Genomic DNA, 14,768 nt, shown 5'->3' with positions numbered 1-14,768 from the left:
TGATGTCACTGAATACAGAGTTGGGAAGAGATGCTCGGTAGCATTATATGCTATTTACCATTATGTTATATAATAAATAGCATTACTATATAATACCATTACTAATAATACCATTATTCCCACCATACAAAGATGTAAATAACCTCAAGGGCACAGATAATAGTAACATCGTAAAACAATTAGGAAATGATTAGTTTTGAGTATTTATTGCCTTTGTTTCTATTATAATGTATTCAATTGTGGGCTCATATATTTCACTTTTTTTAATGGTTATTTAATAGACAGCTCATAAAATTCCTGAACATTTAGGTAAGTACTTATTTATTTATTTTATTTTAAGTAGGCTCCACACCCAAGGTGGGGCTTGAACTCACGGCCCGGAGATCAAGAGTCACATGCTCTACCGACTGGGCCAACCAGGTGCCCCCAAATTCCTGAAAATTTAATAATCAGCTTTTGTGAACCAAAACAGCTGGCCCTCCCAGGAGAAATGGGCTGTCCTTGTCCTTCAGAAGGGCAGCTCCCCAGAGTCCCCATCCTGGGGGGAGGGACCCCTTCCCTGGCACCCTAGGTGTGGAGTGGGGGTGGATGAGAGTGAGTAACTGTTCTGGCGCCTCTGGTGGCCATAAAACCTGAAGCAAATGGGGAACTCTTTCTCCAGTCACACTCCTGGGTTTCAACACCCATCTCTGGAGGACAGGAATCCAATCACAGAGGCGAGAGAGTCCGGGAGGACTGGATGAGGAGGATCCAGGTTCTAGGCCCCTGGCCCCCCACCCCCTTGGGTTCCAGGCCCTGGATCTTAGGCCCATTGCTAGCTTCTTGAACCTGTTTTCTCATTTGTACAGGGGGGTAACTTTAACTTACCACCTGTGCTGCCCATTATCTGAGGCTTGGGGGAGGCGGAAAAGCAGAAAGGGCCAGGTGAGCAGGGGAGCTACAGAAGATAAGAGGTCAGGCTGTGCCGGCAAATTGTCCCCGTGTTGTCATTTACAGACCCAGTGACCACGGGTAACTTACTCGGCCTTCTTAAACTTCAGTTTGCTCAACTGTAATATGGGCGGCTGAGGCGTGCCTAGAAACAGTACCGCCAACCTCACAATGTTGCTGAAGGTCAGATAGGGACCTACATAATGCATTGAGTGCCTTGATAAATACTGGCTTTGCTGCCATTGCCTACAGCCAGATCCACATAAGTCCTTCTCTAAGAACGAAGAAGCAAGTGTTGTTCAGACAGGTCTATCTGAAGGACGGGACCTCTGGGAACCGGCCCGAGTAGCCCCTGATGATCCCGCCGGCTGCCCCTCCCTCCTTTCCCAGCTGGGGCATGCTGGCAGCTGGGACGTGGGTGGAGAGCCCAGAGACAAACTTCTCACAGTTCCAACACGGAGGGAGTTTTGTAACATTTTCCAGCGGGATTGGGTTTCCTGAGACTTCTTGGTAAGAAGACATGCAATGGAAGGTTACACTGGTGGGGAACGGGCTTAGAGTGAGGAGAAACTTCAGATCAAACCAAATCCTCTTCTCCCCTCCAAGCCACCTGGAAGCTCTAACTTCTGAGAATTGTACAATGTTTCCTGGGGGACTCACCCTCCCTGAGGAAGTTAGCATTGATCTGCACCACCTATCCCAGGGGTGAGGCTATTTCAGAGCTGAGGGGCTCAGGCAGGGGTGCCTGGCTCAGTGTGGGGGGCCTCTGAAGGCTTCTGACGAGGCAAGGGGGAACACGCAAGGGGGACAAAGAAGCTCCTGAGGAAACTGTCTGGCTCACCTTTCACTACGCTACTTGCCTGCTTATTACCTTCCTCTGGTTCTCTCTCACCTTTGAAAAGAAATCAAAAGTTCTTCACATGGCTTGTGAGCACCGAGTCTTCAGTGTTCGGGGTTCAAATCCTGGCTCTACCACTTATGAGCTGTGTGATCTTGGACAAGTTAGTCAACTTCTCTGAATGCTTCAACCCCTTTAACAAAGCAGTCCATACCTCAGATGGCTGTTTTGAGGCTAAAATGAAAAAAAATGTTGGTAAGATGCTTACACACGACCCAATAACGTGCAGTCAATAAATAGAACGATAAAGACAAATTAAAATATTTTTATTACCAGCTTACCACTCCAGATTCATCTCCTGTCACTTCCCAGAATGCAATTATCTACAGAGATTAAATTGCTAGCAGCTTTAGACATTTCGGCCTCCCGTGCTTTTGTGGGCTTTTCAGCACCTGGCACATAGTAAGCACTCAATAATCTGCAAAACAGATTTACCCAGAACTTACCTAGAATTCCCTTTATACCTTTCTTCACCTGACAAGCTCAGCTTAGAGGTCCCTGCTCCAGACAGGCTACCCTATGCCCCCAGGTCGTTCTCTTCCACCGCATTCTGTGCACACATGCTTCATGGTACTATGCTACTAAAATGGTTTTCATGCCTTTCTTCCCCTCCGGACCATTAGCTCTTCTAAAGAGGAGCCTGGTCTAAGGCATATTTGCATTCCCAATGCCTAGTACATGGTAGGTGCTCGATAAATGCTCAGCTTGAGTAAGGCCAGTCACATGCCCCCAGGCCAGGAACCCAGATCCCGAACGCCTCCCAGGACCCACTGCCCTTCCCAGTAGGTTCAGGCAGATGCAAGTTTCCAGCAGGTTTGGCCAACAGTCGGCCAAACCCACTCCCCCCTCCTTCTGAGTCAAACCCTGCTTCCCCCCACCACCCGGCTGAAAACGGAGGAAACTGGAGAATAGGGAGTTTCTTGAAATTTTTGTTCATCAAAACTATCCTGTTTTGTGCTTCAGAGCATTGGTATTGTCTCCACCTGAACTTGGTCACCCAGGGCAATAGAAAAGGAGGAACTCAGTGACCCAGGAACCTGGGGTGCAGTGCAGCATGCAGTGAGGTCTGCTCCACAGACCTGGGCACCAAGGGGACACTGCACAGCCATCAGCACGCAGCTGGCAAGAAATGTACTGGTTTGTTTGTGCCATTCAGACATTAGATGACTGAAGGCACGAATGACGGACTCCCCAGTCCTTCCCCGTGGTTTTATTTTAAAGATTTTATTTGACAGAGAGAGAGAATGAGCAGGGGGAGCAGCAGAGGGAGAGGGAGAAGCAGGACCCTGGGATCCTGACCTGAGCCAAAGGCAGATGCTTAACCGCCGAGCCACTGAGGCGCCCCTCCCCGTGGTTTTAGAACAGATCTGTCTCTAGATGCTAACATGGTTCTCCTGGGCTTACTTGGAGGAGCTCAACAGTTTAGAAGGAACTAGGCAGCAACCATCCCACTAGAGTCACTGAGGGGCCAGAATTGCTCTGGCCCAAGGTCAAAGATGGGGGTAGGAGCCTGTCTGGCTTACATCGGGCTCTTAGGTAATAATAGTTTGGACTGCTGGGTAAAGTCAGGGACTAGGGAAGGCAATGCTGTCAGCATCCCCTGGGGGCCCATTAGTGAGCGGTCCACTGGGGGAGGCAGGAATGCCTGCTGGGAGGGTTCCAAGAGGCACATCATATTGCTTTGCCCACCTGCAGGCCACCCAAGGAGAAGCTGGGCTGGGTGGTGGTGTTCCCCTTCCTTGGCAGAGGTCGAAGGCTGTCCCTTCCCTTAGAGCAGGGATTTACAGCTGACTCAAAGTTCTAAGAGGACAGTCTTAAGCAGGGCTAAAAGGACAGTCTTAGGAAAGAACGACTGGCCCAAAATGGCAGAGGTTAGCACACCCGTTCTCAGGTCCCTCATTCCCTGAATCTGTACCATTCACTTCATCTCAATCTACCTCCTCTTGTTAACTATTTCACATGGTTGTTTTGTCTTCTGCCTGTAACTTAACTTCCAGAGGACAGGGCCTTGTCTTCTCTACTTCTTTCGCATTCTCCTCAGCACCCAGCACAGTGCTGGGCACAAAGTGGGAGACTCAATAATACATGTGTTATCAAATTCCAGGGCCTTCCACATTTCTATCATTTTTCCCCCTAAAGATTATTATTCTTTTTGGGGCACCTGGGTGGCTCAGGTCATGGTCCCAGGGTCCTGGGATTGAGCCCCGCATCAGGGAGTCTGCTTCTCCCTCTGCCTCTCCACCGCACCCCACCCCCCAGCTTGTGCTCTATCCCGCTCACTCTCTCAAATAAAATCTTAAAAAGATTTTTATTATTTTTAAGTAATCTCTACAGCCAACGCGGGGCTCGAACTCACAAACCTGAGATCAAGAGTCCCATGCTCTGTGGACTGAGCCAGCCAGGCACCCCTCTATCATCTCATTAAAAGATCTCACGAGGGTGCCTGGGTGGCTCAGTCAGTTAAGCATCTGCCTTCGGCTCCGGTCATGATCCCAGGACCCTGGGATCGAGTCCCACATCGGGCTCCCTGCTCAGGGGAGTCTGTTTCTCTCCCTGCCTCTTCCCCTGACTTATGCTCTTTCGCTCACTCCCTCTCAAAAAAAAAAAATTTTTTTTGTTTTAAATAAAAATTAATGATCTCACGGAGTGCTTGCTTTCTTTCAAAAGCCATTTTAGCTTCCAGGTGTCTAACAGAACTTGCTTCTGCTTTTTTGTGTCCAATTTTAACCTGTGTGGGATTTTACAAAGCATTCCAAACATCAGGAATACACCCTCAGCAGAGAGAGGGTTTGGGGAAAACTCAGGACAATGTGTGGCCTCAGCAGGAGCATCACCCACCTCGCCCTTGGCCCTGTGGTCTCCGCTCAGGCCAGGGGCCTGCCCTCAACTGCTGGGTGCCTTCTCAAAGCCTGTGTGGAGGAAGGAGAAGTGTTTGCAGTTAGCCACCTTGGGGGTACGACCCCTCAAGTCTGAGGGAGGAGGGGGGAGAAAAGAACAAGGTGCTGCAAGAAAAAAGAAGAGTCGCGTTTTGGGGATTGTTTTTATTTGGGCTTCTCACAGTGGATAGAGCCACTCTGTCTTCAGAACAATCACAGCACAGGAAATGCGTCACCGAGGCTGCCCAGAAGAGTCTGACCAGCTGAATCTTATTGCTTAAAATACACGTATTCACAATAACTGACAAATGGTGATGTGCCTCACACAGGAATGTGTTAGCATTTGCAAATCTCCCGACTGTAGCACCAAACCCTCGGCCAGACCAACCCTTTCCTTCTCTGTTCACCTGGAAAACCAGAGGCAAGTCGGATCTCCCTGGCCTCCTATCGAGTCCTTCAACTCCCTATTTCCATCTCTCTACTGGCAGGGGAGCCCGGCTGGCAGGGGCCAGACTGCATGACCGCTGGAATCAAGCCCGGCTCTAGCTGCGGCCTCGCTTCTTCTCACGCCTGTAGGGCAGGTCGCTGCAGTGAGCCCAACAGTTGACGCGCGGGCCCGTGCCCCACTCCAGCCAGGGAAGGAAACTTGACAGGGCCAGAATTCATCCATTTGATCAGTTAACTGAAGCAGGATTCATTTTGGTAAAACTTCATCTCCTTTGACACTTCAGTGAGTTGTTTGGGATTTTATTTATTTATTTGCTTTACTTTTATTTTTTTTAAGAAGGTGGAAGAAAAGGCATCTGAGGGCTGCTGACGCACTCCCGCTTGCTGTGGCCGCACACGGGCTTGCGTGCATGCACTGGACCCTGGCAGAGCGAGGCGAGCCCTATGGCACTGTGGTGTCTGCCAAACTCTCCTGGCCGTGGTGGGCAGGGCCAACGTCCGGGCCACAGTTAGTCCAAGCGTGTCACTGAAGATCCAACCAAGCTTCTGTCTGAAGTTCCACCTTCGCCTTCTGTGCCGAGTGGTTTTGAACACCCCCTGGGGGCTGATACCGAGGGCCAGGAGGAGCCCAGGGAGGCAGACAGGTTCAGAGCACGTTTCCACTTACAGGGAACAGAACACAGGCCTCCGAGTGCCCACGGAGCAATGTGCAAATTGCAGGGCTGGGTAGAGGAGAGCCTCCACTCCGAGCACAGTTATCTCTGGCAGACGTGGGGGGTGGGGGGTAGGGGGTGGGGGGGGGCTGCCATCGACAATGCTGCTGGATACACCCGGGTACACAGTCAGACATTTGTTCAGTAAACAGTAAATGTGTAAAATAAATTACCTTGAGCGGGGCCATATCTGCTCCAAATGTGTGGTTGACGAGCACAATGGCTGCCATTCAAAGTATATTCACAGGAAAACAGGGCTGGGGGCTCACACACGACACACAGACACACACAGGTTATCCAAAAAGTCATTATACACAGACTTCACTTTGTTCAACATGGATTTTGGTTTTGTGGACTCCGAACGCAGACACTCGTTCACCTCACAGCCTTGGATTTGTCTATTTTTGTACATACATATATATATTTTTTTTTTTTTCCTTTCTTACTGTAACGTCAATGACTAATGTGAATATCATCGTTCAAGAGTGGGAAAAGAACCAAACTCTTCATATGAACAGCACTGGACAGGGAATGTGAGTTTTAGCTGTTTGCTTTCTCCATCAGGTTATTCCTGTCAAAGCTCAACTGGTTATCTGAAGCCAAACTACAGTAATAAGGATCCTGCGGTCCTTCCGGACCACTGCCTTCGCCCTCCTACCTGGGCCACTCAGGCTCTTTACGGAGGCTACAAAAATTAGTCACCCCACTCAAAAAGGGGGCTGTGGAGAGGCAGGGGAAGGGCATGAAAGCCACAGATAACCAAGCCATTTTTTCCAAGTGGTCAGTTTAAAAATAAAAACAAAAACAACACAACAGAAGAACTCATTCAGAATCAAGAGAAAATACTGTGTAAAAGCCAGGCTATGGGGCTGCCCTTTCTTAGGACCCGCAGCCTCCCTTGTTTCTATGGGAACAGTGAGGCACGGAGGCCTGCAGACTGTGTGTTGGGTGGGGGAGGACCCTGGTCACCTATAGGGTCAGCCCGAAGGGCAGAGATGCAGCAAACTGCACCAGATGCAGCCCCATGGCTTAGGCTCTGCTGCGCTCCCACAGAAGTTCCAGAGCTAGCCCCCACCCAAGCCTGCACACAAAACATCTCCTCCCGGCTCAACGGCAGCCAGGCTCTTTGAAGGTCAACTTGGGATAGAGGCACAAACTTCCCTTTTCCAGAACAGAATTCTTGCCTGCCCGCTGGTCAAGTTCTTGTTTTCAGCTTGCTTTTGCTGTTGCTGCTGTTGTTTTTGTTTAAAGAAAAACCAAAAAGAAGGTGACATAATGTTCCATACTAAACCAGGCTGTGGCCAGCCAGAACCTGCTGGGAAGGGCCCCTCAGGGATGCACAGTGGTACATCGACCTCATCACCTGGAATCTGAGGGAGCAGTAAGCCTCCTACCAACCTTATAACTGCCTGTCCGCTCTCATCCTCCCCCAGGACTAGCCCAGTTCTGGCTCTGCAGACCTTGGCAGCAGGGGCTGACAATCCCTGGGCCTCTGCGGGCTTCCTTCTTCTCCCAGGGCTGAGACCTGCCACCTCTCCCGGACTGAGACACAGCAAAGTTCTCTTAAACAAACACCAGAGCACAAATCCACTCCACCACCAAGGGTCACCTCAGGGCACAGTCTCAGCCCCCTCCTTGGGGGCTTCTGAAACACACATCTCTCTGACCCGAGCAGGCAGTGAGATATGACTTGAAAAGAGAAGGGGACAGGGCCGGGTAATGAGGAATGAGTCACAGAACGAGCCAACGTGTCGGCCCTCCGAGACACTGTGCTCCCGTGGGCGGAGAGGCCTCCACTCCCCAAGCTGTACCTGGAGGTGCAGGAAAATGCAGGCCGGCGGGGAGGGGGCGAAGAATGAAGCGGCTGTACCGCTTCCTCTGAAAGTCACTTAATGCTTCTCTCATGGTGCTCCCCTGCCCTGGTTGCTTTGCCAAGTTCTGAGGCGCGGGCCGGGCCCGCTCTAGCTGGGGGAGCCGCCGCTCTGCGAGTTCGGGGAGTCCTGCTCGTTGATGGTGTTCAGCAGCAGGCACGCGGGGGGCCGCGGCAGGGGCGGGTGCCCAGGCTCTCGGGCCCGCTCCTCAGAGGGCTGGCAGAGGCCTTCCTCCTCGTCACCGGGGGGCCGCACGTGGCAGCTGTCACAGAAGTCCAGGGGCCCATCCAGAGCGTCGTCAATGAGCGTGTTGAACTCTTTGAGGTCGTCGTCATGGTGGCCCCGGTTGCACACGCACACCTCAATGCCCGAGTCACCCGTGAAGCGGCGATGTCTGCCAGGCGTCTTGTCTTTGCTATCGGGGAGGGCGCTGCCCTGCTCGGAGCCGTAATCTCTCAGCAGCTCCTCCTTACAGTCGGAATCTTTGTCCAGGAAGGCCCCAGGGGCCAGCTCCCCCAGGCCGGCCACAGAGCCACTGGGCTCCATTCCAGGGGCTTTGGTGGCTGCTGGGCTGGTGGGCACTTCGGGGGGCTCAGGGTCGGCGATGCTCGGGGGTCGCGTGCTGCTTCTGCTGGGTCCGGACAAGGGACTGCTCTGTGCCCCCTGGGGGCCCCTGGTGGGACCGGCGCCTGGGGGGCTGCTGCCTGGGGGGCCACACTGTGCAGGCAGCTGCTGTTGTAGCTGGAAGGCACTGTACGGTGGGGGAGGAGTCGGAGGTCGGTTCACCACTTCCTCATAAGGAGGTAGTAAATAGTTTGGCAAAAACCCTAAAACGGGGAGGCAGGGAGGAGAAATTACCGCACTGGCAACTGTTCTAGGACAGACTGCAAAGCTCGCACTCAACATATGCCTCTTCCCACCCCCAGCATACCCACCGAGGGCCGGCTACAGCTCTTGATTGTGGGCAGGGCGGAGGGGCGTGGCAATTTTGCAGAGGAAAAGAGGGACAGACTGGGAGTGACCTAATCTGGCTTCTTGAAATCTGAGAGCCCCTGAACCTGCTTCACAGGCAGGACTCCTGCCGGTCTGGAGTTAAGGCAGAGCGTTAGGCAAATGTGGGGGATGGCCAAGAGATCATTTCTGCCCAGAGCGTATCTGTTTCCACATGCCCCCGAGTCTCATGTTTCTTGCTCAGACTGTGTCCTCCATCTGCGTCCCATAGGCCTCAGGGTCAGGGACCCTAATTTAAGACTTCCTGACCGCGTTTTTCTTGCCACCCTCCCACCCTTCCAGATGTATGGGCCATGAAAAGGGCCTTTTCCTGGGAGGTTAGAAATCTGAGGGGCCGGAGGTGGTCTGGAAAGACAAACTGAACCTCCTCCTGACTCAGATCAGGAGCAGGTGGGTTACCAGCGAAGGGTGAGGGGCCTGCCGACCAAGGCTTATTATCAACGTGCCAGGTAAGTTGGATTTTGAATGTGCTGAATGTCTCAAGGCAGAGATGGTCTGGTTTTAACAATAACTGCTAGCATTTATTGAGCACTTACTATATGCCAGGCACTGTGCTAAACACTTAACCCTTCTAGATGGGGAATTCCAGACCTGTGAGCACTTTATTCTGTAGAACACACTGTAGAATGGCTTTGGACAAGCTGGGCCTCCAGGGACCCTTTGAGGGTCATGGGTAAGGAACCCCCAAGGAAGTCAGGTGAATGTCCTTCAGTGAAGTTTCTTGGTTCTCAGAACGTCCCAGTGTTACCCCCCGACGTGCCCTCCCACGTGCCCCATTCATGGCAGCCTTTGCTCAAGGATATCACAGGGCACTAAGCAAAATGGGAGGATTTCAGGCCACAGCCATCTAAATCCTGATTCACGCACATCATACACCCTCTGACTACCTGCCTTAAGAAAATCATCTGCTAAAGGATCAGACACCCGGTCAGAACCCAGTCAGTGTGGGTCTGGAATGGCCCAGGGGCTCTAGGGCGCTGCATCCACAGCACCTGCTCCTCTCTGCTAAAGGTGAGTGCCCCCTTATCCCCATACCTGTGAGATTCTGTACTATGCTGGGCAAGGGGGCCCCCAGGGGCCCACAGTCTGGGTCCTGGGCTCCCGAGGGTGGGGTTTGGTGGCTTAGGGTGTACGTACTGAAATAAAATGGCAGCGCTGAGTAATTGTGGGCTTCTCGGTAGGCGATCAGGTTGATTTCATGCTGCCGCTGCTGGGCCTGAAGGCGATGCTTGGCTCGGCGGTGGTGGCACACACAGCAGCAGCTCAGGATGATGATGATGGTCCACACCAGCCAGAACCCTGCAGCCAGGGAGGCAAGGCAGAGAGGCACACATGCACGGTGAACACCAGCTAGAGGGACAGCCTTCCCAACAGGGGGTCCCCAGACAGTGCCCACCTGGTCGAAGCCAGCACTCTCAGGCCTCACCTGGTGAATTCACATTTGGAACCCGTGTTCAGTTTCTGTCAGTGTTTGTGCCGGAGTGAAAGATGGGATGGAGAGGGCAGGAGGCCCCTCTCCAGCACCACTGGTGCTATGTTTCGGGTTTGATGGGCATTAAATATGCTCACCTTTTAGGACAGCGTCCTCATCCTCTCTTAACGGATCTCTGAGAAAAATGCTTCCAGCTTTCTTGTTACCCATCTCCCACCCCCACCCCCAAGCCCTGCTCAAGGCCTTAAGGCTGGTTCCCAGCCTCACTTCCTGCTGCTACACCAGGCTGCTCACCAAAAGCAAAGGGCCCCTCAAAATCCCAGCAGATCAGCAAATGCAAGGGGCCGCAGAGGGGCCGCCTGATAAGGGAATTCTTAGGGTTCTCTTGATATCACCAAAAAGATCATGGGCTCTTCTCTATCATGTTCACCAAAAAGATCATGGGCTCTTCTCTATCATGTACACTGGTATAATACAAGAGTCACTAAAGTTACAGGGGGAAAAATTCTAATTGCCTCAGGTCCATCTCTTCTCTAGAGAGTGTAAATGACTTCCTCTGCTCTTGATATAATCTGGTACAATTCCATCTCCTACAGTTGCAAATAACACTCCCACCTCCCTTTGGCCTGTGATTTCATTAGACTCAGGGCCATTAGCAGCCTCCCCTTCTTCCTTCTTGCTCCAGAGAGGGGTAGGTAAGGGAACAGGGGAGAAGGCCTATAGCCCTCTCTTCTCCAGGCAGATTATTCTTCTCATTTCCCACTATGTTCTTGGATCATACTCAGAGAATCTTGACAAACCCCAAGAGAAGACCCCCTCTCCAATCTTCAGTTGTAAGCAGAAAATCCTTTACAATTTTTTTAAATCAATGAGCAATTTTGCTTTAAAAAAAAAGAATACTTTTTTCTCAATGAAAAACTTATCTGAGGAATAATTTTAAAGTGAGTTGTTATTAAGTGAGAAAAGATGATTGTTCATTTGTTCTCTATTCCTGAATAACTTCAATTTTTTTCCATTACCAATGCTACATGTATTTTTTATTACCTACTTTGCAATTATAAATTTGTGTTTAGAATCTAAGTATTTCCACGTGTCTCTTGTCAGAATGAGTTAAGATTTTTTTTTTTTTAAAGATTTTATTTATTTATTTGAGAGAGAATGAGAGAGAGCACATGAGAGGGGGGAGGGTCAGAGGGAGAAGCAGACTCCCTGCCAAGCAGGGAGCCCGATGCGGGACTCGATCCAGGGACTCCAGGATCATGACCTGAGCTGAAGGCAGTCGCTTAACCAACTGAGCCACCCAGGCGCCCTAAGATAGTTTAAAAAAAAAAAAAAAAAAGCCCCAGGGCGCCTGGCTGGCTCGGTCGGTAGAGCATGCGACTCTTGATCTTGGGGCTATGACTTCAAGCCCCACACTGGGTGTAAAACCTACCTAAAAAAACAAAACCACCTTTCCCCCACACAGACCCAATATGAATAAACCTCTGATTTTTGTTTTCTATTCGTGCCAGGATATAATATTCTAAAAGATCGTACTGACATTTAGGGTGTGGCCTCAGGCAATGGCTCTTTCTGTCCCCCAGGGGTGACCCTGCTGCATCTCCCCACAAAGCCACCTCTCCAGAGTGCGATGGGATGCCAGGACAGCCGCCTGGCCCTCGGGGGCTGGCGACACCACTGGATGGCTCCTGACGGCTTTCAGCCCATGTCAGTGTGCAGTGGAACCTTCTGCTGAGGCCTGGCAATAAGAGAAGAGGCGGAGGACAGTGGGCTGAGGATTTCGTCCCTTTATCCCCTGGCAGATGCTAGATTGCAGGGTTGTGGGTTTGAGACCCACGGAGGGTGCAGAGGCGACTTAATAGTATCTTGAAAAAAATAAATAATAAGATCTGCCCAAAGAACCTACACATAAGTTGAAGTCAGAAGTCTCCCTGTGGTCCTTCCCAGATTCACTGCGGACGTTTGCTTAATTCCACTTACATTTCTCCCCTACGGCTGCTGGCTGACTGAAGACCAGATAAATACTGTCACAGGAGCCTTCAGAAGTGGTATGAAGCCAGAAAGGAGCTCTGGGAGCGAAGTGGCTCCCTGATGCTGTCCTGTAAAATCCTCAGTGCCAGCCTCCTGGGGGGCGGGGGGCTGTGTTGGCGAGGCAGGCAGCACAGATAAGCACACTGCATTCTGCTCAGGGGCCCGGCTCCAGACGTATTTGAGAGTCCTGTCTAAGCGGTTCTGGACTAGCCACTCTTCCACATTACTGCCTTTCTCTCACTTGCCCAGCATAATCTCACAATCCTTTGTACTTCTGTGTTGTGTTCTAACTCTAAAAGCACATTCTCACATGAGATAATTGCATCTGACTCGACTAGTTTTCACCTCCCAAGTCATTTTGTCAGTAGTTTCTTACCTAAAGGTAAACCAACTTTAACCTTTATGCTGCAGTATGAATGATCTAGGGGCAATATTTCTTATTTTATAACATGATTTTCTTTTCTTTTTTTAATGTGTTGTTGTTGTTTGTTTGTTTGTTTTTCTTGTTTTTAAGTAAACTCTACCCCCAACGTGGGGCTGAAACTCACAACCCAGGGATCGAGAGTCCCATTGCTCTCCCGACTGAGACAGCCAGGCAGGACTTTATTTTTTTAACACACGCTTTTTTTTTTTTTTTTTTTTTTAAAGATTTTATTTATTTATTTGACAGAGAGAGAGACACAGCGAGAGAGGGAACACAAGCAGGGAGAGTGGGAGAAGAAGCAGGCTTCCCGCGGAGCAGGGAGCCCGATGCGGGGCTCGATCCCAGGACCCTGGGATCATGACCTGAGCCAAAGGCAGACGCTTAACGACTGAGCCACCCAGGCGCCCCTTAACACACGCTTTTAATAAGAAAAATCTCAGGTACTGGTTTTCATGTTGGCCACATATTTCTGGAACTTCATGGCCCCCTTATGATTGGGCAAGGCTTGGGGACTGGTTCTAACTAATGAACAAGTGTTGGAAGTGAATTCTGTCACTTAGAGGTCAGGACATCTCTTGTTATATGTAAGACCTTCCTTCCTTTAGTCCTCCTCCTGCAATGACAGTAACATTCCAGACAGTGACTTCAGAATAAGTCTGGCCTCAGGATGAAGAAGTGGGAACCAAGCTCCCAACCAACCTGCGATGGACATATAGTGTGAGAAGTAAACATGTTGTTGTAGGCCACTAGGTTGGACTTTTTTGTTACTAAGCATGACCTATAGCCTATCCTGACTGATGCAGCAGCTTTATAGGCTTTTCTGGGGAAAAGGATTGAAGCGTCCATCAGATTCTTAAGGGAATCCTTGATCCAGAAAAAAAGGCTGTGATCCACTGAACTGGAAGTATAATAGAAAAAGAGAGCTTTTTTTTTTTTTTAATTTTAAAGGAAAAACTAGGCAGGGCAGAAGGAGACTGGGGGAAGAAATGAATCAACTGGAACACACACCCTTGCCAAAACTGCCTTAGTCATATCTAAGAGAGCACCAAACAACTCACATGTTCATCAAAATTCCACCACCCTACTTCTTTTAACGTAGTACTATGGGTAGAAAAACTCTCCCTACTATGTACCAGTTGTATGATGTTATATTTATCTAGGTCTCAAACTGAGTTCTAATTTCTTCATTTCTTTTTAAGTTTTCATTTATTTATTTATATAATCTAACCTCTACACCCAAACTGGGGCTCAAACTCATGACCCTTCGATCAAGGGTCACATGCTCTTCCAACTGAGCCAGTCAGGTGCCCCTAATTTCTTCATTTCTTTCTTTCTTTCTTTCTTTTTTTTTTTTTTAAGATTCTATTCATTTGTCAGAGAGAAAGAGTGCCGCTGAGCAAGGAGCCTGATGTGGGACTTGATCCCAGGACCCTGAAGTGATGACCTGAGCCGAAGGCAGACACTTAACCCACTGAGCCACCCAGGTGTCCGTAATTTCTTCATTTCTAATACAGTATGACAAAAGATTATTTGTGTGGATCAAAACTGACGGAAAACTAACTTGGAAGCAGAATGGGTCTAGTGGCAAGATGGAGTGTTAGCACAGGCCCAGAAAAGACCCTTAATGAGTGGGTCCCACTTGATGGAGTTAATGTGAGAAGGCAGAAGGCATTCCTGTCTGGCCCTCACAAAATGGACTCTCTTGGGAGCCATTTTAGTCAAAGTAATGTCCCACCAAGTTTAAAAGGAAGAATATCCAGACTAGTCCCTATGGAGTTGTACAAACTTTGGATCTTTTCATTAGATCTCACCAACAAGGAACTAAGTTTAAAAAAGAAAAACCTAATGAAAGAGACACACAAAAGCACGCCCTCCTCCCCAAACACACACCTACCCAGAGATTACATTCCCCAATGACAACTTTAAAAATTGTGACCTCATGGTGGGGAGCATTTGTCATGCTAAGCAAAACAGAAAACATGTTTTGAAAAACAATCACAGTCTAATGTAGGAACTGAGTCATGTGCCCCGAGCTCACTATAAACTTGGGAAAATACCACTCCCCAAATGGGCAGGAAATTCCTCATTAGGAAGCCAAAGCACACTGTAAATTAGCTCTCCTTCTACCCCACAGG

The 14,768-nt window shown here is 49.9% G+C and overlaps 1 protein-coding gene across 1 annotated transcript in view; it reads right to left on the bottom strand.

Annotated features, from left to right (window-relative positions):
- Positions 1 to 6,215: 6,215 nt before the first annotated feature.
- Positions 6,216 to 14,768, bottom strand: part of WBP1L (WW domain binding protein 1 like) — a 57,592-nt gene continuing 49,039 nt past the window's right edge. Inside the window, exons 3-4 of the mRNA XM_021699596.1 lie at positions 9,884 to 10,045; positions 6,216 to 8,562 (exon numbers count right to left, since the gene is read on the bottom strand). Coding sequence (XP_021555271.1) covers positions 7,826 to 8,562; positions 9,884 to 10,045 — 899 coding nt within the window. The 3' untranslated portion in view covers positions 6,216 to 7,825. The remainder of the gene's footprint in view (positions 8,563 to 9,883; positions 10,046 to 14,768) is intronic.

This window comes from Neomonachus schauinslandi, chromosome 6 (assembly GCF_002201575.2).
Source record: "Neomonachus schauinslandi chromosome 6, ASM220157v2, whole genome shotgun sequence".
Classification (NCBI taxonomy): domain Eukaryota; kingdom Metazoa; phylum Chordata; class Mammalia; order Carnivora; family Phocidae; genus Neomonachus; species Neomonachus schauinslandi.
Note: the sequence above shows the minus strand (reverse complement) of the source record. Positions and strands in the feature narration are given on the sequence as shown.